The 23983-nt window shown below is 32.5% G+C and overlaps 1 protein-coding gene across 3 annotated transcripts in view; it reads left to right on the top strand.

The window, feature by feature from the left end:
* Positions 1-8453: 8453 nt before the first annotated feature.
* The window catches only part of LOC126750324 (DNA-binding protein P3A2-like), a 68915-nt gene continuing 53385 nt past the window's right edge, over positions 8454-23983 (top strand). Inside the window, exons 1-2 of one of the 3 annotated variants that reach the window (XM_050459897.1) lie at positions 8454-8663; positions 15301-15597. In XM_050459897.1, the coding sequence (XP_050315854.1) occupies positions 15355-15597 (243 nt within the window). In that variant the 5' untranslated portion in view covers positions 8454-8663; positions 15301-15354. The other 2 variants (XM_050459895.1, XM_050459896.1) reach the window with 2 other exon arrangements.

The following is a 23983-nucleotide window of genomic DNA, read 5'->3' as shown; positions in this document are numbered from 1 at the left end:
GTATCTTTCATTTTTCCATATTTTTTTTAATAACATTGGAAAAAAATTAAAACGAAATCAGCAAATTTCGGTTTTTTAGGCCGCATATTGCATTAATTTTCTTATTTCCTCATGATTGCTTAGAATGTTCGCTTCTTAAACATTTCTTATATTTTAAGAATGGAGATATATAAAATTATATATCTGACCAGTAGTAATGAAATAAACATTTTCTTGGTGTTTTTTTTCTTCAAATTCGTTACAATTAATGTTTATTTCAATGAAAAAATTGTTGATCATCATATAAATACAATATTCTATAAATAAATGATTTGTTCTAAAACTCTAAAAAAATTTAAGTTTTGTACAAAAATCTAAGTCCATTAAGTGCAACAACACTTTTTTCTACAGGGTTTACACAATTTATCTACAGGGAGCCTCCTGAAATATGATGTTAATTAAATAAGAAAAATAACTGATTTAAAATCTAAGCAATAATTATACTTTTTTTTATATTTAGTTACTTATATTTATCCTATCCTATTCTAATAAAAATCCATTAAGTGGAATAAAACTTGTTTAATTTAAAATGAATTTACTAACTCCGTAAAACATAAAAGAATAATTAATTTACTCACCACGGGTAATACTCTCCCCAGTTCCCACTTATACAGGGTGTTTCAAAAGTCATGGTCCAAACTGAAAAGGGGTGTAGGGGAGCCTATTTGGAATCAAAATAACCCCCTATGTTGTTATCCGATTTTTGATGGTTTAGAAGTTATAGCTGTTTTTCACTTTTTTGCTATATTTTACTTCTGGCTTAAAAAAATATTTTTTTTTAGTGTCTGAGGATTTATTTTTTAAATATATTTTTTTAGTATTTTATTTTAAAAATGTCAAGTCTTTTTAATGAAAGTATATCACAAAAAAAAATTGTATTATCGCTGCAGAAAATCATGTTTAATTTTTTTGTGGTTTCTTTAAAAACAAATTTTACCGTTTTAATGAGGCACCACAGTACAGAAAGGCGCTGCAAGAATTTAAACCAATGTTTTAAAAATTCTTACAACTTATAGCCTTTCAATAGAAACGTTTAACTTAAAGGTCTTTATCTGTTTAATATAAGTTAAGTAAATTTTTAGAAAAATGGAACGTAAAAGAAATAAAAGCTAAAATAAAACTTCGAATCTTTCATTGGCATTTATTTAAAAAAGATGTTCAAAATGGCCACCGCCGGCTCTTATACACAAACGACATCGTCTTATAAAATTTCTTTTTAAGTTTCTAAATGCTCGAGCATTGTTTCGTAAACTTGTTGCTGCATCTCGCCGTTTTTGACGACGTTTTCTCCTCTGCCTATCCAACGATCTGGGTAAGCACCATTTAGATAGTCTCTGACTATTCGTGCACTATGCGCTGGCGCTCCGTCGTGTTGCAGCCACATTCTTGCCCGTAATTCCAGAGGCACATCTTCCAAAAGGTCATAAAGTTGGTGTTCTAAAAAATCTAGGTAGCTCTCTCCATTTAATCTGACCGGTAACTCGAAAGGGCCAATCAACCTACCACCGAGAATTCCTGGCCACAAATTTACACCAAACTAGTACTGGAAGCGATCTTGCCTTATTCTCGGATTTTCTACAGCCCAATAGTGAAGATTGTGAATATTAAATATACCAAGTCCTTGAAATGAAGACTCATCGGACCACAAAATGCAGTCAAAAAAGTCCGGGTCTTGCAGACAGCGTCGAAGCATTTCTCTGCAAAATGATAATCTATGCGCGTAGTCACGGGGTAAGAGGGCTTGAAACGTTGCGTTGCACGTGGTATGGATGCTGGTTGTTCCTCCGCAACATGCGATGTATCGTAGCTATAGCTAATCCAGTAGCTCTAGAAATTCTACGAATACTTGTAGAAGGGTCCGCCTCTATCAAAGCAAGCACCTCTTCATCATCCAACCGCGGTCTGCCTATTTGTTGTACATCACCAGGTATTTCTCCCCGCAAATATGAGTTATGTACTCGTATGAACACTCTGTGATCGGGAAAGCGTTCACGATCCGGATAACGATCACGATACTCTCTTGCAGCAAGGCGAGCGTTCCCACCACACAATCCATAAATGTAATGCATTTCAGCATATTCTCGTGTATAGTGGGGTATACCGATCCGGCATCTCGATGGAGATTAATTATTACTTTAACGGTATAATAGGTCAGAAAACAGAAAAAATCTATTAACACGTTAGCTAAAGACAAACAGAAAACAATACAGAAAATACCAACAATAGTCGGTTTGGCTATTTAAAATGGTCCCTGTGAGAATACCATTTTTGTTTGTGGCTCTTCATAGCATTCTGAATTCCAATTTGAAGGTCAAGCGCACTTAAATAGTACCAAATTTATCGTATGCAAGCAAAAAATGTGGTATGACTTTATTTCTTTTACGTTTCATTTTTCTACACATTTTCTTAACATAACATACATTGATCAAATAATAAACACTATAAGGTAAATGTTTTTATTGAAAGACTCGAAATAGTAGGAAGTTTTTAAAGAGTGGTTTAAATTCCTGTAGGTCTTTGTGTACTGTTTCATTAAATTGTTAAAATTCATTTTCGAAGAATCCAAAAACAAATTAAACAAGATTTTCTGCAGCAAAACAAAAAAAAATTACACTACACTTTTATTAAAAAGACTCGACATTTGTTGGAATAAAAACAAAAAAATATATTTAAAAAATACAGCCCCAGACATAAAAAAAAAAATTTTTTAAGCCAGAAGTAAATGAAAAATAGCTATAACTTCTAAACCATCAAAAATCGGATAACAACAAAGGGGGTTATTTTGATTCCAAATAGCCTCCCACACCCCCCCTTTCAGTTTGGACCATGACTTTTGAAACACCCTGTATACTAATATTTACATAATGATTATGTTGTTTATATTTAGTAATACAGTACTGTCGCCTAAAATAGTAAAAAGGCTACCCATGAACTAGATTTCCTGGTCGACATAATTGCTGTGGAAAAATCGTTAAATCGACGATTACATGAAAAATGTAGAGGAAAAATTTAGAGGCAAAGTTAACCCCAAAGAAATATCATCTATTTCAAACTGCCGTCCAATATTTTGGTCACGTCGTTTCGGTCACAGTCAGGGAGTTGCGGGAGTGTTAAAAATTGGGCAGTTCACAAAGACAAGCATGACGCGGTTTCTTGGGATTATGCACTTACTACCGACGCTATGCGGAGGGCTTTGCCAACATTATAAAACCATTGCCTAGGCTGACGAAAGGAGAACAAAAATATCAATAGTCCCAACACTGTCGGAGGTCACCTACTAGAGGCTGATGAAGAAATAAAAAAAGCTAACTTGGAAAGAAGTTGTCAAGTATTCCCCCAATGTCAAGTCATATTGGGCATAATGGAACTCCCTAATTTCGGATGATGAGATGCAAAGAGGAAAAAAGGCAAATCGCTGTGCGTAAGTGGCAGATGTCGGAGTTGCCAGAGGCAATCCGTGCCGGTATGACATCTTGGAGTAACAAAAGCCTCTAGGCAAATTGATGGAAAGATTTTATTTGGTCAAAAGGAACAAGAGACTAATGCAGGAAATGCGTTGTATGTGTGGCAAGTAATGGACTGTTAAGAAGGCTAAACGTTTTGATGCGTCAGTGCAACAGTAGGTAGTTCCTTTAAAAAAATTACTATTGTTACTTTAGTTCATTTCTTGAAACAAAAGCAGGGAATAAGTACATCATGGCCGCGATGGACTACTTCAGCAAATGGGTTAAGACATACTCTCTGCCAAACTCAGGAAGCTTCTATTATCACCGACGCCTTAATAAAACAATGTATCTGGTATACTGGATTTGGTATACCTTTGAAGCTAAATTGAGACCAAGGACGCAATTTTAAACATCTGTAAGGTGCTTGGAATTAAGAAAACGAGAACTACTGCAATAACATCTTCAGATAGTATTGCAGAATGAATGAATTAAGCCATTAATCGATATTTGGTCAAAGTAGTCTCTAACCACCAATGTAACTAGGATAGCTTTCTTTTTTTACTCCTGCTGGCTTATCGATCGGTCATTCATGAAATCACACAAGAGTCTCCAGTTAGAATAGAGATAGTAAAAAACTCCATATTTCCTGTGATCTGCAGTTTTGTTTCTGCCAGGAACTACGGTTGCTGGTTAAGACGACGCAGATCTTCTATATTCAGGTTTGCATTTTCTATTTAACATACCAGCGGTCGGATATGAAGGAGTATAAGACGTCAATGCCAAATACTAGAGGTACAACAACAGTGATTTGGGTTTATGACTCTAAGAGAAAGAAGGGTCGGTCACCGAAATTTCAAACATCCTGGGATGGAAACCTCATAATGGAAACCATAAAGATACTGAGATGCGACAAATCCATCTAAAGTCAGGTTTGACATGACATCGATGAATTCATGGCCCATCATTCTAATGGCCGAAAGAGTCGGCCCGGCGTAACCTGTGAATTTCAGCAAGACCTGTTTACTGCTCTAGTTGAGGATAGTCTGGCATATCTGTGTATATTGAGGAATGGCTCAGGCTATCCGCAAACATTTCGAAAGAATTGAAGAATTGCGTCGGTAACCCTAAAGTCGGCCAAGAACTCAAGATAACTCATAAAGAAACTGGTAGACAGGTTTTCTAACTGTTTACAAAGAAGATGTCACATGATATATTTGGGACGCTTTACGTTCTTCAAAAGAGGAGTTGCTCGGTTGGAGAGTCTAAAGACTTCCAAGCTGGCATGCGGGCTCGATAACCTGGTCTGGAGGATGATTTGTAATATGCAGACGTGCAAGTTCTAATTACTGTACCGTAAAACGGGGTAACTTCGCACTGAGCAGGGTAACTTTGCACCGAACATGTAAAATTATATTTTCTGTAATCCTCCTCATAATTTTGTTCAGATATTTCTACTACCTCTAAAACACATAGGCAACATCGCAATACGTCACCAATACGCGCGCGAATATCCTCCTGGTCGCCAGTTGTTTATCAGCAACCGTCCGAATATTAACCTAGAAAATCTATGATTTTCTGGCTTTGCAAAATCATATCGTCCAAACTGTTTTCATTCGCAAGAGTAAAAGTTAAATAGGTAAATGGTTTTCAGAAAATGCCCAGACGTTATAAAAGGAAACTGGGATTCCGCAGATATGCAGACTACTCAGAAGAAGATTTGAAGGCATGTTTGTCATAAATACAAGATGGCATGAGCACAAGAGTTGCCGCTGTATCCTTTAACATTCCAAGGAGAACTATTTTTTACAAATTAAAAGGAACACACGCTAGAAAACCTGGATACCCATCAATATTCTCTTATGAAGAGGAAATATGTTTCGTACAATGCATTCATAGCCTTAGTGATTCTGGTTTTCCTGTTACTGGAATGGAATTTCGACAAATAATCAAGAGCTATTTAAACCGCAAAGGAAAAATAATAACTCGTTTTAGGGATAATACTCCAGGTATCGATTGGGTAAAATCATTTTTAACTCGTCATAAGGACCTTACTGCAAGGATAGCCACGAACATAAAAAGAAGTAGAGCAGCACTCAATGCAAACCAAATGACTGAATACATAGAAAATCTAAAACAAACATTAACTGGTGTAGAGCCGCATGCTATTTTTAATTATGACGAGACAAACTTAACCGATGACCCCGGTCAAAAAAAGATATTAACTAAACGTGGTGTTAAGTATCCCAAACGAATTTGTAATTCCTTAAAGAGTAGCATTTCTCTTATGATTTGTGGAAATGCAGCTGGTGAGCTTCGACCTCCTTATGTGGTGTACAAATCCAAGCATTTGTGGGACACCTGGACTGAGAATGGTCCTTCTGGTACGCCTTATGCAAATACTGCATCTGGTTGGTTCGAATCACAGACATTTGCAAATTGGTTCAGCACTCTCATATTGCCCAGGCTTAAAAAAATTCAGGGAAAGACGGTCGTTTTAGGAGACAATTTGTCTTCTCATATTAATGATAAAGTCCTCGATTTATGTCGAAGACACGACATTGATTTTGTATGTTTGCCTCCGAACAGCACCCACGTTACACAACCGCTAGATATCGCATTATTTGCCCCCATGAAAAGAGCCTGGAGAGACATGTTATCTCAATATAAGGAAACTCATGTAGGGAGTAGATGAAATGTACTAGAGGAACAGCATTTTCCAATGCTTTTACGATCATTAATGGAAAAAATTCAAAAGTATAGCGCTGAGATATTAAAGTCGGGATTTAGAAAATGCGGTATCGTCCCTTGCGATGTAACACCGCTCTTGGAGCGGTTAACAAAAACTAAGCAATCTAATATGACAACTGCTAGCGACACAAATAAATCAAGTTCGTCGGATATCGAAAACACCTTCATTAAGTATTTAGAAGATAAAAGACAGGAAGCCACACAGTTTACGCCACGTAGGAAGAAGAAAATAACGGTTTCAGCAGGATACAGTATTGCCTATTCTGAAATTAGTTTAACAGATCTAACTGGAGCATCTACACCCACACCTCTTCAAGCTGTTGAACCAGAAATCGTAGATGATTCAGAGGAGGACATTATTTTGGACGACCACTTTCCACTAGGCAGGGATTCATCAGATGATGAAATAAATGAGATGCAAGAGATAGAAGAAGAAAAAGAATTTAATGAAAAACTCGTCTCAGGTTCTCTTGGAACAAATATTGTCGAAAAATTCAAACACTCTGGATTAGATGATGTTAAAAATGTTGTTGGTGAGTACGTTTTATTTTCCTATGAAGATCATGTTTATCCTGGAGATATAACAGCGATAGAAAACGATGGAGCGATGATCAATGTAGGCCAGATCGATAAAGTTTTGGAAATGGCCAGAAAGACGTGACGAAATATGGTATTCGTGGGACAACGTAATTGGCGCCATTAGCCCTCCCAAGAAAATGTCCAAACGAGGATTGTACATTGTCCCAGAATGCGACAAATTGTGGTGGGATTAGTTTCAAATGTTGTATTTTTACTATTATAATGTTATAATAAAGTTTGTTCATTTAAATTGTAGCAATTTTCTTTACTTTTGTGCTTGTTTCATAAATTTATGTAGGTAAGTAGAGTTAAATTCACAAAACTTGGCCCACGAACATTTTTTCGCATTTAATTGGTGCAAAGTTTGAAGTAATAAGGGTTTTCTATGCACCAGTGAGCATTTAGTAGCCAAATATTAATAAAATATTGAGTGGTGCAAAGTATGACTTTTTTGGGGTGTACTTTGCACCACTAATAAAACTAGGTTGTTCTCTTGATTAGGCAATATACGTAACAAATAGCTATAATCAGAGTTATATTACAACCTGCTCAATTGATATTTATAATAAAAAGTTCAGATCTTCTTTCGAGTGACGTTACATCCTAACTAATAAAATAAAACTAAAAAAAATGGTGCAAAGTAACCCCGTTTTACGGTACTGTTATACTCTTCTTATACTCTAGTACTGTTATATTCTTCAACGTCGTTTTTAAAGCGTTGACTATGGTTTCTAGTCTACCTTCGATTCAGTAGCATAAGAGAACCTTCTGCTGATATTGACATCCACCATCTTTGTAATCATTTCTGGATTAAATGACCTTAAGGAGGGAACAGTCTGACTATATTGAATCATCGTGGTGACAGAAGCAAGCAGATTGCACGATATCTTTGCTGACACATGGAAGTTAGTAATTCTTGGAACCGGAATCGTGGTCTACCTAGTATACAAGAAGCGCTTCTGGTGCCCACTAGCCCATAATCGAAGGTAACACTTAAGTCATTTTTAGTACGACTCAATAATTCAAGACCAATATAATAATTTTAATTCAGTATTATGCATCTTCGAGCATATGTCATTACTTTACATTTAGAGATGCTTAGTTCTAGTTTATAGTTGTCATACTTACTGTGCAGAATATTAATTTATTTTGTAGAGAATCGCAATTCCATACAATACATAACTTTGAATAGTACTAATCCTGACATAGCGCCTTAAGTCGTCAGCAAACATTAAGTTGTAGTAACATTAAAGAGCAGTAGAGAGATCAGCAGTAGTGGTCGTAGATTCGACCTTGCGCAAATCCGCAGTTCCGCATCTCCGCAGAAAAGTTCATAAGTAAGGACCGGCCATTAGACTAGATGTTAAGAAAAGTCTGATAGTTTAAGTTTTTAAATGAACATGTAAAGCTAACATCACATTCCCACCCCTAGACAAATCCACCATAAATCTATCACATCGGCACAAGTCGTAACAGCTGGGAAATGTTAGATAGAATACATGTTTAAAATGCATTCAGTATGATTATTTAAACATCTTCATTTTCTTAACTTAAAGATAAAATTTAATTATGTATTACCGAAATTCTTTTTTGGGAAAAGACATCCGAAGAAATCAACAAAAATAGCATTTTATATTTTTAAAAGCGATTTTTGTAAACATCGATATATCGTGCGCATCTCTACTGCGCAGCACGTGGGTTTGGCCGGTTGGCGGCTTGCTTGGGTCGGAAGTTGTCGACGACTCCGCATCACATTGTCGTTTGGTTTGGCGAAACGTGAAACCTGCTGCGCATTGGTTCTGTTACCTGACTATACATTACGTTTATTTTGATTTGGAATTTAATGTACTGGTATGTATATTAACTGTTATTGTGTGGAATTATTGCTATATTATATTAAACCATAAAAATACTTAATAATGTATAGCGTGTCGATGTTAGGATAATACGTGCACATATACATGGTAGCCATGTTTGATTAGGTAACGCCGTGCTAAATAATATAATAATAATAATAGTATAATATATAATAGTAACTTTAGTTTTAATTTTCACTTTCGTATTTTTTACAAGATACGAAATGAAAATGTAGCTTTTAAAAAAATCGTTTTACTTTGGGTACTGGGATTGTGACATTACAAGGATGGGAGTCATACTGTTAACAAGTGCGTATAATAGCTTCATTTGTTTTTCAAATTTGGGAATTTATTTGCAGATACCATCCATATTTTAGTGAATTTTTCGTAAAATATAATGTTTTAAATTTGTGTTGCTTTAGCCCTAGTTGAATTAATTTTTCAAGTCCAGTAGCGTCCTTCGCGGTACATAAAAGACTATTTTTGAGTATAAGTGCATCCTTACCACCACTTTGTCACCGACCTTTATTGATTTTTTTAGATAGTTAAAAATCACTTTTATTGACTAATGCCTATAGACCTGGTGAATTTTTTAAACGATACCCTTTGACCTTTGGTCTAACATCATTTTCATATTTTGTAATACGTTTTGTTTTGTTTTATTATTCTCTAAATTACTTCCTCTAACTTCTGTTTTTGGCAGCAACCTACTTATTTTTAAGTCAGTTTTTTTTATTTTTTGATAACGTGTCTTAAAAAATTTGTAGTTTAGAAATATGTACTGGATCTTCTTTGAATTGATAATTTTTTTAGTTTTTAGGATAAGAATACACAAGATTTTGTCTTCCGTAATATAGAACATGTCTTCCTTCAATTAAAAATACAGCTTTTTGTCTCTCGGTTTCTTTCGTATCTTAGTTTTTGGGAAAAAAATTAAATGCACTTAATTGCGTATCTGCAGCCAACACAAGAAATATAAGAAAAACTTTCTATTAGAAATTTTTATCTTATTTTTTTTTCAACCAAACCACCAGATAACTCTACAGGGTGTCCAAATTTGGAAATTTTTGAAGGTTATCTCGGTTGTTAGGTATAGAAGATAGAGCTATGCGGTATTCGCATTAGTGTGCTTCCTTTTCATGAAACGAAATGTGTCGTTATCAATAATTTTACAGTTATCGTAGTTTTTAATCTACAAAATGATTTTGAAAATTGTTGATTTTGGGACGCCTCTAGTATCTGTGTTATTATTTAACATAAAAAAAAAGTAAAAAATGATTTTGATAGGGGCTTTTCCGTAGAACATGATCATGTTATCCGATTTATTATAATAATTTTGGATTTTGAGATAAAAAATAAACTTATTATATTTTTAAATGGAATACTCTATATTTTTAGATAGAAAAATCCAAAGACAAATTTCCTAAAATAATTACCTATTATTTTAATTTTAATACTAGGTCATGGTCATGCCTCTCTATGAAAACTATGTGTATTGTTTTTAACAATGATATGGCAGTCTGACACGCACTTATGAAACAGTCAATTAAAAAAAATATATTAATAATTTTGTATATTTTATATTTTACTTATTATTCGTTTTCTTTTTAAAAATTGTTTCCAAATGTTTCATACAAATTGTTCAATATTCTTTCCATTTTCTTTTACACAATTTTCACATAATCTCTTGTAATGAGTTTTATCGCATAAACTTTAACTGCCACCTGGGGGGGGAATTTTAATTACATATTATGTAGCAAACTAGGATATCATATTTTTCAAAATTTTCGTAATTTCTTTGTACTGCAGTTCTAAATCTGAATAAATGCAAATTGCACTGCACATAACGTTTACAGGACATAACGTTTTTTTTTTAATTAATAGTTTTTTATTATCTGTCATCCTGTCGTAGCCTTTAAAAAAAAAATGTGGCATTGTTTCCATAGAGACGTATGACCATGGCCTGCGATTAAAATTAAAATAAAAAGTACTTATTTTACGAAAATTGTCTCTTATTTAATTATTTTTAAAAATAAGTCCATAGTGTTATATGTTTTTAAAAAAGGAAAAATAAAACATCTGAAAATTCTAAATAACTTCAATGAGAGCTGTCAAATTTTTGACAATGGCATATTTCGTTTCATAACAAAGTATTACAGTAATTCGAAAACCGCAAGGCTCTATCTCTCATAGCAACCGAGATAGCTTATAAAAGTGTCCAAATTTGAACACCCTATACAAATCTCAAGTAACATAAATATAGACTTATTGACACTTTCGGATATTCAAAATGAATATCCCAAGATATTCAAAATGAATATCCCAATTGCCTGTTAGAGCATGAGTATGTTTTCACTATTAATAGCGCTACTAGGATACTACTGCAACAGTAGTATCCTAGTAGCGCTAACAGTAGTATCCTAGTAGCACTAGCAACAGGTTTTGCAAAGATCATTTTTTTATTAAATTAAAATAAAAGATTTACTAAAAGTCATTAGTTTTCCAAACCAACTTCTGACCACTACTCGCAAATACTTCAAATTGAGTATTTCTTAAATAAGAACAATAATGTCGAAAATCAACCGAACCCAACCTAAACATCTTCGGCATCATTATTGAAGTCATCTAGTGGTAATGGGTTATATTTGTTTTTTACTGCTACAAAGACACCACCAGCGTCATCCTTCTTTGAACAAGTAGTAATCCTTTCACATCTAAAGATTGGGTACCTTTGAACGTCATTGATCTCATGGTCTAAAATAGCATCATTTAACCGCGATTCTGTGATGAAACTTTGTACATTGACTGATATAGAGGTAGCTATTTTTAGTTAGGAGGTTCATTTCAATTCACCTTGTTTTAAGTTATAGATATAAAAGGTTGATTTTTTTGTGTAAACTAAACTAAGGTAGTCAACTTTAATCCTTCTTTGTCTTTTTGCATCACGGGCATATTTGAAAAGCTTTTGATTCTTCATGGTCAAATCTTCGTTCAGGTTGTCCACTCTGTAGCCCACTGGGTTCTATGGCAATCTTTCCAGTATCTTTGTGTTTTTTCAATAACAAGGTCTTTTTTTTGCTACTTAATTAAACTAAATTATGAGAGTTTTCTTTTTCATTAAGTGCATTACACTGCTTTATTTACAGGGATTTTAAATTCGTAGGCTTGAAACAGCTTTATCGGGAAACTGTGCCGAGTTTTGGAATTTTATGTCAGATAATTACATTGTTCTGTTTTTCTTTTCGTTGAGTGTTCTATTTTATCAGCGTCTTATTTTTTATTTATTACTTTAAAGAACTGTTTTCTTTACTGTAGGTTGTTAACAAGCCTGTAAATGCTGCGCGATCCTTTTATTGGTTCTCAAAGGACTGGAAGATAAACTCTGTGGATTTTTTAATATCAGATATTTCTTTACTAATTGTATTGGTTGTGCTAAACAGAGTTCGCTCTACATTTAATTTTTTATTAAACGTTTGGGTTAGAATTTATAGCGATTGTTCTTTTGGTCCATTTTGTACGCAAGGAAATCTTAATGGATAACTGTATCTACAATTATTAGAAGACGCTTTGATAGAAACGTAAGAAAATACTAATAATTAGATTGTCGAAGAGTTAAGATTTGTGCTGTTCGAGACAAAAATTTTCAAAAAAAAAATCGGACGTATTCTGGCAGAAACATTAGTCAAAGAGGACCAATAAAACGTCTCGCAAGATCTCCCTTAGGTTTTTTTATAGGATTACTTAAAAAGCAAGTTTATTAAACTCAGATAGAATCAATATTGGTAAAATTTGACGAAGGCACCAGAAATGCTTCATAATTTGCGGGGCCGGTTTGAACAAAATATTTATTATTGTATGGATGCAGGAGCCCAAAACGTTGAGCAGTTTGTATCATGTTTGTGTCATAAGCAATGAAATATAAACAAAATTTACATTTCGTGTCTTTTTTTCATATCTATTTGATAAATTAAGATATCACAGGTATATAAGTATACATATGTAATATCTTATTGTATATATGATGTTTTGGATTTCCGAGAAGATAAATAATAATTTTCTTCCAACATTTTTTCGTTATCATAAATTCCTGTCGATACATTAATTTTTCAGGATACTGTGTATCCTCTTGAAGAAGGTGCGATTTTCATTATCCCAGTATTTACAATTGGGCCCTGTTATGCAAAAAGCAACCAAGTCACACAAAATTAATTAGGAGTTATTAGCTTTTATATGTTTTTTTCACTTAATTAATTTTCGATAAATCATTCCATAACTATTAATTCAGTATTCAATATATAAATTACAACTAAGTTTTATATTATAACATCGAAATAATCATATAATTTTTTACCAAAAAAATTAGATATATTATGGGTGGGTTTGTTTTTGCTGATCGACTAATTACAAAAAAACAGTCAAATTTCCAACTTATTTTTATTTATAAATTTAAACTTTGTTGTTTTTAAGGATTTAAAAATAAAATAAAATCAAAATCAACTTATATAGATAGTAGAACACGTGGATTTTGTTATTGATGCATTTTACAAATTTTCATCTCTTTCCATTTCAAAATCAAGAGCTTCTATGTCAAAACCATCTACATCCTCAATGATTCTTGTGTTACCCTTAAGATTAGTATAGAACTGCAAAGCATCAGATGGAATAAGGTGAATCATATTAAAAATAAGCACTAGTTTAAGCACCAGACCACGTCGTCTCACAAGCATCCAGAGCACGTTGTCGTATCGTATTCCGCACAAGTATACCAATCCGCTTGGTTGCTAAACCATATGGGTAATTTGAAAATACTTTATTTAGCATAATAAAACCAACCCACTTGGTTGGAAATTCTTAATTCTTGAGAAAGAAATTCAACAACACCAATCACACAATAATCCAAGTGGAATGGTTGCTTTATGCGAAATGTGAGAATTCCGATTAGTGAACAGAGTATAAGTGGGGACGCACTTTTCAAATCATTTTGAATCAGTTTGTAACATTATCTAGTTTATTTTCAAATTGTGGGTTGGTTGCTTTTTGCATAACAGGGCCCAATTATGCCGGTTTAAAAAATGTTGGGAAGAATTTAAAAACAGCATTAGTAATTTTTTTAACATTAGTTATATTCCATATTATAAAAATATTTGAACTCAATGAACTGTTTATTACCCTCCATTTTTAATGGTAAATCGCTTCAACTTATATTGGAAAATTGTTTGTTATTTAAAATAATGTACACTATGCGACAACCATTTGATCGAACAAAGTTTAAGTAGATAAAATTGTTGTCTTTTATTACCAAAGATTTTTGCTTACTATTTACTTATACGTCAACCGATTTTGTTTTTTTTTGCTTTAGTTAGATAGTAGCCATTTGATATACAAAAGTTTGAGGTCGATTAAATATCCATTATTGCCAAACATTTTTGGTTACTATTGGCTGGTATGTCAAACGATTTAATTTTTTTTGGCACTGTTGAATAGACATGTTAATAATACTTACAAATATGTGTCACACGATGAGATTCTCATTTAATATATCAAAGTAAGGTCAGCTGGAGGTGAAGAAGTGCTTAACAGAACTTTGTCAAATGTAAAATTAAAAGTTCCCCAGTATACCTAAATTGACGTGTTTTTTCGAAGAGGTTATTAAGGGTGGTTTTGAAATGAAAGCACTGTACATAAAAAGCATTTATCATATCAGAATATCTAGTTTTAGTAGGTAAAATAAATTCTTTGGCGCTATAGAATGCTTTACAATTAAAAAGTTTTTGACATTTTGTTTAAATTAATTTAATTAAGTTTTCTAACTTCTAATGGTAAATTATTGGAAAAATGTAAACAAAGGAGCTCTGTCCTACACCGTCTTCGATATGGGCAACTAAATTGATTCCCAGTAACCTTCACAAATAGCACAAACTTTGTATTTTTAATACCAAGTGGCAGATCATTGACAAAGATTTTAAACAGGCTGGATAAAGTATTGATACCTGTGGAACACCAATATCTAAATGGCCTTCCAAAGACACATCCTCAATCTGCACCGCATGAATGTTTATACAAATCTCTACCAGCACACACTTTGTGTTTATATAACACGTACATTTTAGAATTTCAATCGTACTAAAAGAAAATATGTGAGTCACAAATTTAGTCACATAATAGAGTACTTATATATTTTCGATTCTAAAATGAATCGATACCTTTAGAGCTGTTTTTTGCTTGAACCCAAATTCAAACTGTCTGCCTATATTTCAAAGTGTTTAACAATTGTGGCTTTTGGGGAAACAATCCTTACTACCTAAGGAGTTAATAGTAAGGGTTAATTAAATCTTAGTATGAATACGATTGCAAACTGAAGAATGAGGTTTTAATAAAAAAAGAATATATTTTTCTATATTCAACTCTTTGTGTACAAAGAATTAAAGAGAAAGAGTTAATATTTATATTAAGATATGAATATAAAAAGAATATATTTTTCTATCTTCAACTCTTTATGTACAAAGAATTGAAGAGGAAGAGTTAATATTTGTACAACGCAAGTTGTATCATATCACGTTTAGCATTTCACATAACTATGGAATTCTTGATATCCAACTCTGAACGATTAAATATTGCAAATATCTTTTTAGTTTACGTGACTGAGCAAACTAAACCATTGTAATAAGGAGGATCTCTTTAAAACTATGAATTCAGACGCTGAACGTCCCTCATCTGCTGAATATGAAAACACCTACTTCGATTCAGACCTTATGGCGGAAGCCATGGCAGATGGAGTTACTGCTCAACTGGCAACTGCAGGACCTGTAGGGGTTGCAGCAGCTGCAGCTATTGTTTCCACGAAACGACGGATGAAGAAACCTCCTACATTTGAGACCGACCCAAGCATAAGGAAAAGATACCAAACAAGAATTCTTTTAAAATTACGTGTAAGTATATTAAACACATTAGAAAATCATAAAATTAATTGTACAAAAGATAAAAATTGCAATATATGTAGAAGTAAGAGTGACAAACCTTGGGGTTGTGTAGGTGTTGTAATTTTTTTTGCAAGATGTTTACATGGATTTGACAATTTATTTATAGTGGGTCTCAAGGCATAGTTATTGCATATTTTTGCTCATTATACAATTAAAAATTCTAACGTACATTTTTTATATCTAAAATATATTTTCAATATTTAAACTAATTTTTTTTTCACAATTGTTTACTTTTAACCCCCGTTAATTAAAAAAATATTTGAGGCACTTAAGTGCGGGATTCACTAAAAGTTTAAGCAACTCTTATTATTCTGTACTTTCTGAGTTATGTACAGATTTGTCAGGAATGGGCCTAAGAGAGGCTAAAATGGGAATTTGGCAACAAGATTTAAAAAATAATTTATTTGAAGATACTATTGAATGATATTCAGTTCTTTGAGTAATTTTTTTAGTTAATTAGTAATTTTCTTTTGTCAACATTTATCTGTTTGCTTTGATTTTATTATACTTTTAGTTTGCTATATAAATATTGTTAGTAAATAATAAATTTTTCTTTTAACAAAGAGAAAATCGAATATTTAACAAATACCAATTAATCGTAATAAAAGTCAAAGTAATCGAAATGGTCGATCAGGAATAAACAAGTGACTTGTATTCAGAACGGTACATTAAGGAAATAAATGACTGCGGAAGCCCTCGTAAAGTACAAATTGTGTAACTAGAAGAAGCAGTTCTCGAATTGAGCGTTATCACCTGAAAAAAGTAATCGAAAAATTGTCAACATATTGAATGCAAGCAGTTTCACTATATCTAAAATCCCTAAAAAATATCATTTGTATCCGTTTCATATCCAAAGTGTGCAAGCTTTACTCACTAAGAACTTTTTTCCTGCATATTTTTTCACCAGTGAATTCACATGTTTCACGTGGTGCACTAACCCTTTTTGGTATTAACGTCTTTAATCACTTCACAGCACAAAACGCGAAATTATAGAGAAGTGATTGCATACAAACTTATAGAAATTCTTCTGACAAATCTGCAAGCGTCTTCTTGCTTGGCAACGGAAACTGTTGTAACTAATCTGAAAGTTTGATGTGCCTTATTCGGCCAATCAAAATAGAACAAAGGCGTGGCCAAATTAAGGTGCGAATATCAAATTTAATTTAATAAGAAATTTCATAATTTTATTCTTTAATCGCAACATCTAAAGCAAACGTCTGATCAAAAAGGTTACTTTTTAACTAGGTGTTTCGAAAAAACGACCAGAGAAACCCTTCAGCTTTTTTTTACATATCTAAATGAGTTAATGTACTGCAATAATAAGTTAACAGTAGCGTACTACATAATGTACCAATTGCATATGAAAGTAAAACATGTTTCTCTTTATTATATTTATTATTTAATTTTCCTACAAAACAGTTACTTAAAATTATATATATAATATACAATATTTATTATAACAGGCATCATATAAACTAAATTAATTTAAGAATGTTTAAAACTATTTTGTTAGCACTGAACTACGCCAACTTAAATAGATTAGAAAAGATTTTTAATTCAACTTTTTTGTGCTATTTTCTTATCATGCATCTAAAGATATTAAGTAGTCGTAAACATTAAGTTAACAATATCCCTATTTTACTTACACAATGTGAGAGGATATTAAATTAATATAATAATATATTAATTTTAATACATAAAATATTTATAAATGAAATACAAAACTATATTTGTAAATAAAGGTCCAAATTCAAATTTCTGCAGTGCAGATTATAATCTTCAATATTGTGACCCGAAAAAAAAAATTTATAAAGTATATAGTTCCACTAGCAGACAATTAAGGTATTGTATTTCGGATAATACTAACGACATAATTAGTAACATTCATATACTAAGCCTACATAAGTTAAAAGAAAACTTAATCTATTATTAACATTTAAAACCAAATATGCCAGATCCAGACACAAAGAGCAAAAAAATACATACATTAAATAAAACTACACCTAAATTAAATATTCTATAAACATTTATAATAGTCTTGCTACAAAAATCTACAAATCTCAAATTTCACTCCTAAATAAATAATCTTTTTTTAATATATACTTCTTTCTATTTCTTAAAGAAAAATTCATTAAATTTTAAAAAATAATTTGAAATTCTATAACAGAACAATATCTAAAAAAAATTATAGATCTATCTGCAATACGAAATAAATTCTTTGAAAATGAAATCAACTTATAGCATATCACTTAGTTATATTATAGTTGTAGGAATACAACATACTTGGAACTATAATACACAAAAATATTGCCTAGTTGATAGACAGAAGATAAAAATAACCTTTAAATAAAATTAAAAAAAACCAAGTTATAACAAAATAAAGTATTCACTCTGATTCATTCTGGGTGCTCAGCTCTCTTACACTCTAGCCCTGTCTCGTCTCAGTGAACTCAGCTCAGAACAGAAATCTTACACAGTAAAGGAATCTGAAGTAAATTGAAAAAATCTTTGATTACTGTTCATCATACATACTCATACAGAATGCATATTTACTGAAAAATTTTAATCTATTTTTTGGTTGTCAAAAAAAAATTATCAAGTTAAAAATTAAATACTTGAAAGTTTAAACTTTAATTGAAAGAACTCAATTTGATAGAAGATATACAGGGTGTCCCAGCGAAAACGAAACAGAGGTATTTTTGGTATGAAAAAAAAATTTTTTTACAAAAATCTCGAACACGTCGATTTTATTTTCGAGGGGGGCAACTTTTCCTTACCAAGGCACCCTCATACCAGTACCCCTCTTCGAGGGGGTGGGATCACCCCTAAAATCTTAAATAGAAAGAGGAGTCGTGTGATACCTTATTTTAAAGGTTTTTTAATTTTGAATATAACTGCCAAATTTGAAGTGGCTAAAATTTTTTATCCGGATATGACAGCTTGTCAAAATTGTAGAAACAGCGAAAATGAAAAAGGTATTTTGAACTCTGTTTTGGATAATATTTTTAAAAGAATAAAGAAGTCCTAATTTCAAAGGGGTCACTTATTAATTAAGAGGCCACCCTAATACCTGGAACCCTTTACGAGGGGTTAAAAGCATCCCTTAAACCTTAAATAGAAAAAGGGGTCGTGTCATTCCTTATTTTGAAGGCCTTTTTACTCTGAATTTAAATGGTGACTTCTGAGTGACTGATGGATATCTTGTGGATATAAAAATAGCAAGAAATACAATCTTTACTGCCAGTAAAAGTGGAGAGATAAGAAATACCTACCTTTTTCCTTTTGTGTCTTTTAAATAAAACAAGTTTATTTAAATTACATCAATTTATTAAATGTTCAAATTGTGCCCCGCCTACTTCCATGCAGGAATACAGATTTTGCTCAAAACGATGCCTGACGTTTTGTAGAACTTCATGTGTTATCATCTGACACTCATTTATAATTCTCTGGCGTAAGTCTTCTATAGTGTCTGGTTGGGTAGCGTAAACTTTTGTTTTTAAATGCCCCCAAAAAAAAATCTAATGGGGTTAAATCGGGTGGCCTAGCTGGCCATTCCATAAAAGGTCCTCTCCTTCCAATCCAACGATCAGGAAATATCTCATCAAGATAGGGTCAATTGGGGTAATTGTGGACGATATTTAATGTTTTGACTTGCTAAACGATTTTTGGGGACATAACGCGTTATTTTATATATGTAAATTAGCAGTCAGATAGCTCGTAGTATCTTCTTTGATAACTACTAGTGGTTTTCTGTAATTACAAGTCACATTAAGAAAAAAAAATATATTCAGCATGCTTATCCGTTTACATTTACCCCTACTCTTTAGGGGTAATTGTAAACAAGCATCTCTTGACACATTTACTCTACCAGAAAAAAACCTGGGACAAATAAGTTATGTTTTCTGTCACGTTAATAACGTTTTAAAAAACTTTTATTTTGACAAGCCGCGATACAGTGTACTCTAAGCAAGAACGAAGATTACCTTAACTTAATATTACAAGTGATTATATAGACTAAATAATGCAAATAAAGCATGAAATACAATATAACTGAGTAAGCATATACATAAGCAAATATTATATATAGGGTGGCATAATTGTGTACATAACTCCTCCCGCCTAAGTCGAAAACAACAGGGATGGTGTGTTGTTTTTCGAGGTACCAGGGGTAGCATCTTTTTCTTCAGCTTCTTCTTTGTCTTGAAGTTCTAGTTCCTCTTCGGTAGACCTTTTCTTTTGGATAAGTGTGTAGATAGCGAAGACTATACAGCATATGACTAGTATGGTTCCAAGAGTTATACTAAAGCTCCAGGCTGCAGGGTGAATTCTTTCTTCTTCCTCTGGAAGGGGTTTCAAGATATTGGAGCGTTCTGCTAACGATCTGATGTGGTTGAAGTCGATTGAATCTAGTTGGATTGTTTCCTCTGGCAGCTGCATTTCCAAGTCAGTAAATGTTACATCCGGTAGATGAAAAGGGTTGGATCTCAGGATATCCTCTTGATTCCAGAATTGTGATCCTAGTAAGCTTATACCGCATTTATATGGTATTTCTATTAAACTAGGTGTATCAATAAAGAATATTTGCTTGTTTTGGCACGTTTGTTGTGCTTTTATTTTGGTGCTAGCAGGAATAGCTAGAACATATTGCTGATTTATGGGATGGATAATAGGGGTAGTGACGTTAACTTTAAGCAGCTTGCAGTTTAGATTTTCTGCTTTTCTTATGAGAGACGTAGTACAGTCATCCACTTGGGGTCCTAGGCCATTTTGACAGACGTATAGGTCTTCAATCAATGGGCAGGCCTCTTCTTGATATTGGTGTAGATCAGTGCCAATTATAAGGTAAGGAAGTTTGGGAATTATAATGGTTTGGTTTGTTGGAATAGCAAACAAGTGGAAAAGTTCGAAGGTTTCTTTTATAAATATAGGAAAATGAATAGCAAAAATTATTTTATCATTTGAAAAACTTACTTGAAGTCCTGTTAATTGATAATAATAATTTAAGTCGCTAAATGATATTAGTCTTTCCTCACCATAAAGGGTAGTTAGATTCAAAATTATTTGTTCTAATTGGATAGCTGAAACTACGGTACTATGTAAGGTATTGAGTTTAGCAAACATTATCGCATCCTCTAAATTGTCTAGGAAAGTAATAAAACTCTGACAATTTATAATTAATTGACTTATAGTATTTTGAAGTTTTAAATATATAGAAAGATCATTAATTGTTTTATTCATTTGCTTTTTGAAAAGGTCAACATGATTTTTTAAAGAGTTCTGGTTTTTACTTAAAGTATGTATGGTGTTATTGTAACTGTTAATTAAATCCTTTGTTAATGACATTTGCATATTTATTTCTTTTTTATATGTATTTTGACTATAGCGTAATTCTTCGATTGCTTTGTCATATCTTTCTCCATCATCGGAGTCTAATGTACCAAAAAGCCATTTTGACGTTTTACCTAATATATTTACTAAGCCTCGTTTTTCACGGCTATGTGGTTTAATGTTATTAAGTTTAGTTTTGATTTCATTAATAAAGTAGCTAGCATGTTTAAGCATATCTAATGTGTTAATATGATGTAAAAGCAAAGCGTTAATAATATTTGTTTCATTACAAGCAGCAATTAAAATTCTAAAATTATCTTCTAGTTTAGTAAGCTCTATAACTAATGGTTTAATTTCTACATAATGGAGGAAAGTATGTTTACTTTCAATAATTCTCGCATTTCCTAAGTGAAATGGGAATAAAGGGGATTTGATTGGGGTTATGATAGGATTAGTCGCTATCACTGTTGTCGATAATACTTGTAGGAGAACTGCGAAGCTCTTCTGAAGTGTCAGGAGGTTCATTATTTCTAGGGAAAAGAAAGTGTTTTTTAGGTTTTTGTATCATAGATTTATGTATAACTTTCTTGTTTTTAGTAATGATTTTATTACCGATATCTTCTTGAACGTATTCTATTTTCTTACGCGCTTTATCTTTAGTTCTCGAAGCGGATTTATCTGTTACATAGATTTTTGATCCTGATGGGATATCTATAGGGGCTTCTCTATTTTTATTCTGTTTTTCATTTAAACGTAATTTAGTATTAAGAGATTGATTATAGATTTCGTCATAGATAATTTTTAATCGGTCGTTAACATATTTATTTAATATGATCTCATCTGTAAGGTCAAAAGGGTCTAAAGCGTTTGGACGTCCATTTAAGACATCAAAGGGTTTTTGTTTAGTAACACTATGTACAGAGAGGTTGTAACCTGTAATCGCATAAATCATTAGTTGTTTCATTGTCGCATTTGGGAATTTAAGTTTTAAAACTCTAATGTGATCAATTAAGGTTGAATGGACTCTTTCAATAGGACTATTGCTATTTGAATTTCCGGTAGTAGTGAAATGAATTTTTATTTTGTGAAGTTTACAAAAATCAATTAATAGGGAAGTTTTAAATTCTGTGCCATTATCACAGGTAATCTGATGAGGTAGTCCATGATGACTTATAAAAATTGCTAAATTATCTAGAACTGTAATTGCGTTGCAACTAGGTTCTAAGGGGTAAGCTTGGGCGTAACGTGAAAAAACATCTATTATTGTTAGGAATTTTACGTTAGAAATTTGGAAAGTGTCCATGTGGATGGATTCTAGAGGTTCTCAAGGTGTAGGTGTTAATGAAAATTCTATTTTTGGAGGATGGCGGTCATACTTGGCTTGTTGACATATGTCACAATTGTTTATATACTGTGTGAGGTCTAATTTCATATTGGGCCAGTAATATAATTTTTTCAGTGACATCATACATTCATTAATACCTCGGTGGCAAGTTTTCTCGTGATGGTTTTTTATTAAATTCATTTGCATTTCTACATTTACTATATCGTTTAAGAATGTATTGGAGATTACTAATTTGTAAGAGTTATGTTTAAATGTTTTGGATAAGATTACTCCTATTTTATTTCCTAAATTGTCAATTTCAGATTGTTGAATATACATGCAGTGTACAACTTTAGGATCGATATATTCTCGGAAAAAGTATACGATTTCGTTTACATAGTTGCTAGTCAAAGTTAAGTGATATCTAATTTTGTTCTCAAAATGTTTTGTTTTAAAGGCACAATATTGTTTATTTGTATTGTGGGTAATTAGAACTTGATGATTGTAAGTATTTAAACAATTTTCTGTTATAGGTATATTTAATATTGGGTCATCTATTGCTGAGTGAATTGTATCTCCATTTTGTGGACGTTGGTCACGAGGGGGTAATATTTGTATATCAGAAAGAATTTTGATTTTATTCGATTTTGGTTCTAGATCTAAAGCAGGGTTAAATAGATCTGGTAATTGGTCTAAATCATCTAAAGTAGCGTTTTCATTTGCAATGTATTGATCAATTTCTTCAGTGATGTCTCCAGGGCTTCCAAGTATAGAATCATTTTCTATCATGTTAATCTCTATTCTGGATAGAGCATCAGCATTTGTATTCTGGGTTCCTTTTTTGTATTGGACTTCATAGTCGAATTCTTCCAATTTTAGTCTCCATCGTACCAATCTAGAGTTTGGCTCTTTTAGGTTGAAGAGGTATTGCAGGGGTTTATGGTCTGTGACGATTATAAATTTTCTGCCAAATAGATAAGGTCTGAAATGTTTTGTAGCCCACACTATGGCTAAAAGTTCCTTTTCTATGGTCGAATAATTACATTCAGCTTGGTTTAACGTTCTAGATGCATATGCAATTGGAAGATCTTGTCCTATTTTTCCTTGACTTAATATGGCTCCTATTGCTATATTTGAGGCATCTGTGGTTAAAACGAAGGGTTTTCTAAAGTCTGGGTATTGTAGTATAGGATCGTTACATAGCAAATTTTTACATGTTTCAAAGGCTTGTATGTATTCAGGGGTGTGTTTTATTACTGCTCCTTTCTTTAGGCATTTCGTGAATGGTTTTGTTAATTTCGCAAATCCGTTTATAAAGCGTCTGTAGTAACCTAAGAGTCCTAGGAATGATTTTATTTCTTTTGGTGTTCTCGGGATCGGGAATTTCTGGATCGCTTCTATTTTTCTAGGGTTTGGCTTAACTCCGTCTTTTGTTATCACATGTCCCAGGAATTCAACTTCTGTTCTTAGGAATTCAGATTTATCAAGTTGAATTTTCAATCTTGCTGTTCGTAATCTTTGGAAAACATGGTGTAAGTTTTTTATGTGCTCTTCTAGGCTTGCTGAAAAGGCAATAATGTCATCCATGTAGACTAAACAGGTTTTTCCTTGAATATCTTTCAGTACATTGTCCATGATTCTCTGAAAGGTGGCTGGTGCGTTTTTTAATCCGAATGGCATTCT

Source organism: Anthonomus grandis, chromosome 2 (assembly GCF_022605725.1).
Source record: "Anthonomus grandis grandis chromosome 2, icAntGran1.3, whole genome shotgun sequence".
NCBI classification, from domain to species: domain Eukaryota; kingdom Metazoa; phylum Arthropoda; class Insecta; order Coleoptera; family Curculionidae; genus Anthonomus; species Anthonomus grandis.
The sequence above is the reverse complement of the archived record's forward strand: the minus strand, read 5'-3'. Positions and strand labels throughout refer to the sequence as shown.